This window comes from Pelodiscus sinensis, chromosome 2, assembly GCF_052426305.1.
Source record: "Pelodiscus sinensis isolate ZL-2025 chromosome 2, ASM5242630v1, whole genome shotgun sequence".
NCBI lineage: Eukaryota > Metazoa > Chordata > Testudines > Trionychidae > Pelodiscus > Pelodiscus sinensis.
Window position 1 is genome coordinate 95712523 of NC_143053.1, and position 3061 is coordinate 95715583.

Here is a 3061-nt window from a genome sequence, read left to right on the forward strand (position 1 = left end):
TGGTCCTCCAGGCCCTGGTCGACCATCGTGGACAGTTTTCAGACATTTGTGTTGGGTGGTCAGGGCGGGCACACGATGCCCGCATCTTCAGGAACTCGTACCTGTACCGGAGGCTTCAGGCAGGAACTTTTTTCCCCCATCGCCAGTTTGCGGTTGGGGATGTGCACATGCCGGTGTGCATAGTGGCTGATGCCGCCTATCCCCTGATGCCGTGGCTGATGAAGCCCTACACCGGCCAGGTGGATGCGAGCAAGGAGCAGTTTAATGCTCGCCTTAACCGGGCTCGCAACCAGGTGGAATGTGCGTTTGGCCGTTTAAAGGGCAGATTCCGGTGCTTGCTCACACGCCTCGACATGGGGGAGACCAACATCCCCGAGGTGGTGGCCGCGTGTTGCGTCCTCCATAACCTCGTGGAGAGGAAAGGGGAGGCCTTCCTACCAGGGTGGGGGAGAGCTGCTGATGCCCAGGAGAGGCTCTTTGCCCAGCCCCGGACAGCTGCCATCCGCCAGGCTCACCGGTCTGCAGTTGGCATCCGGGAGGCCCTCCGGGAGCAATTCTCCAGTGGAGGCCACTGAGTGCACTGAGGGGCTTCTGCCTGGGGACTGGGCCCTGGCCCCCAATAGAAGCTTCACTGCACAACCCATCTCCTGACCCAGTTTGGACACATCACTTACACCAGGGTGTGTTTCAAAATAAAATGTTCTCTTTACTTATTTATAATTTTGTACATATAATCCAACAATGTGGCAAAATAACAAAAATTTTCTTCATTTTTGTTGTTGCCAAACTATATACAATAAACAAACAGTGCCTTTAACCCTTTGTTTGTGCTTTAACTGGGGTGATGGGGGTGATTGAAACCTGGAGGGGGGAAGGGGATCAGGTTGAACGGGGCTTGGCAGATTTCCCTTTCCTGGCTGGGCCTCGTGTTTGGGGTGCTCCCCGGCTACGGGATCGGGTGATGCACCTGTCGGTTGGCTGGCTGCTGGGGGGCTCTTGGGACGTGGAAGCCTGGGGGAGAGGAGGGCCAGGGGGAGAGAGGGGCTGGGGAGCTGGGGGGGCTGGGGGAGAGGGAGGTCCAAGGGGGGAAAGGGCTGCTGTTGTGGAAGGGGGGTTTGGTGGGGTGGGGTCATGGGGTGCTGGAGGAGCAGGACCAGGCACAGCAGCAGGCAAGCCGCTGACCTCCCTCAGGGTGGCGTACAGCACCGTGCGCTGCAGGACCAGCTCATTCATGAGCCGATCACGCCACCTCTCCTCTGCCTCCGCCCTCTGGAGCAGGATGGCGTTCTGCTGCTGCACAGCCTCGACGTGCTGCCGGAGGATGTCGGCGTAGACACGCCTGTGTCTGCGGCTCCCATGTCTCCGAGGTGGAGATGGAGATGGAGGTGGGGCTGGGGTGCTGCGGCCCTCTTCCACGGCTGGTCCGGCTGTGGAGGAAAAGAAGAAGACACAATCAGTCCTATAAACTGGACTCTGTAGCACTTACAATACTAACAGGATGGTTTATTAGGGGATGAGCTTTCCAGGGCCAGACCCACTTCCTCAGATCAGAGTAACACGGCTACATTTCTATCACAATCAGTCATGTGTGCAACAGCTGTCCAAAAGGGCATGCCCTCTCCCTTGAGACAGGGGAAGCAGACATTCTGAAGGTCACACTGTGTGTGTGTGTGTGTGTGTGTGAGAGACCTGGGCATCAGCATGAGCATGACAGGTTTCCCTTGTGCATCACCCACTGTGCACCCACCCACCTACCTTCCCCTCCCCCCCCCCGGGTGTGACACAAACTCACTGTACTCACCTGCTGCTTCCTCTCCCGTGCCAGATGACGCCTGGGAGGCCTCAGAGGTCTGGGTGACTGGCTCCAGGGTGAGGGTCGCCGTCTCCTCGGTGTCCTCCTCCTCTGGGCCCATGTCCCCGTCTCCAGACTGCTGTAGCTCCCGCTCTGGAGCGTCCACCACGGGGTCTGCCAATCCAGACTGGACGAACCGCCGTGGTGTGCGTGCTTCTGCACTGCCACCCAGGATCTGGTCCAGCTCTGAGTAGTAGGGGCAGTAGTGGGGGGCTGCCCCAGACCGGGAGCTCTCCTCCCTGGCTTTGGCGTAGCCCTGCCGCAGCTCCTTCACTTTGGAGCGCACCTGGTCCTGTGTGCGGGGGTAGTGGCCCTTCTGGGCCAGGGCTTCAGCCATGCGGCCATAAATTTCGGCATTTCGCCGCCGGCTTTTGAGGGCCTGTAAGGCCTCCTCCTCTCCCCAGAGCTCCAGCAGGCTCTTGATCTCTGCGCTGGACCAGGATGGTGCCCGGCGCTTGGAGCCCTTGGCTGGGTCCCCAGAAGGCTCGGAGGAAGGGCCAGGACGCTCTTGGGGCTGTGACATGCTGCAGCAAGGTCGCCGTGTGCTCTGGCTCCTTGTCTGCAACAAGTGGCTGTGAGGGTGCGCCTGTCCCTTTAAGGAATGGCTGCAGCCAGGAACCACAGACGTGCAACCCATGGCCCAGATTGTCCACCAGGGCTTGTTCCTGGAGGCCAATAATTTCGAAAGAAAGGGCTCCCCCCGTCCAGACTCACGTTCTTTCGACGGATCTCCCTCGAAAAAGGCGTTCTTCCTCGTGAAACGAGGTTTACCGCCGTCGAAAGAAAAGCCGCGTTCTTTCGATTTAATTTCGAAAGAACGCGGCTTGAGTCTGGACGCAGGGGAAGTTCTTTCGAAAAAAGGCTACTTTTTTCGAAAGAACCCCTGAGTGTGGACACGGCCTTAGTGAACTAGCACTCTAAGGGTATATCTACACAGGAAAGTTATTTTGAAATATCAGCCCTTATTTCGAAATAACTTTCCTAGCATCTACACAGCCAAACCACTATTTCAAAATAAATTTGAAATAGCGGAGTGCTTATTTCAAATTTGGTAAACCTCATTCTATGATGAATAAAGCCAAATTTGAAGTAGGGGGCCTCCAGCCTTCCCAGGGTGCCCTGGTGGCCACTTGAGCCTCAACCAAGAACACTCCTCTCCCTCCACCCCTACCCGGAGTCCTTAAAGGGGTAGACTCTGGCCACAGTGCC

General features: G+C 57.3%; 1 protein-coding gene across 1 annotated transcript; it reads right to left on the reverse strand.

Annotated features, from left to right (window-relative positions):
* Positions 1-793: 793 nt before the first annotated feature.
* Positions 794-2752, reverse strand: LOC149525307 (uncharacterized). The gene is made up of 2 exons (XM_089776324.1): positions 1802-2752; positions 794-1427 (listed from the first exon to the last, which is right to left on the reverse strand). The coding sequence occupies exons 1-2, from the start codon at positions 2487-2489 to the stop codon at positions 880-882; spliced, it is 1236 nt and encodes a 411-aa protein (XP_089632450.1). The 5' UTR covers positions 2490-2752; the 3' UTR covers positions 794-879.
* Between the last annotated feature and the right edge of the window lie 309 nt (positions 2753-3061).

Excerpts from the sequence above, each read along its gene's own strand:
- LOC149525307 (XM_089776324.1), bottom strand. The coding sequence starts at position 2,489 with ATGGGTTGCACGTCTGTGGTTCCTGGCTGCAGCCATTCCTTAAAGGGA. Across the intron at positions 1,428-1,801 it reads CACGGGAGAGGAAGCAGCAG|CCGGACCAGCCGTGGAAGAG; the intron begins GTGAGTACAGTG and ends TTTCCTCCACAG.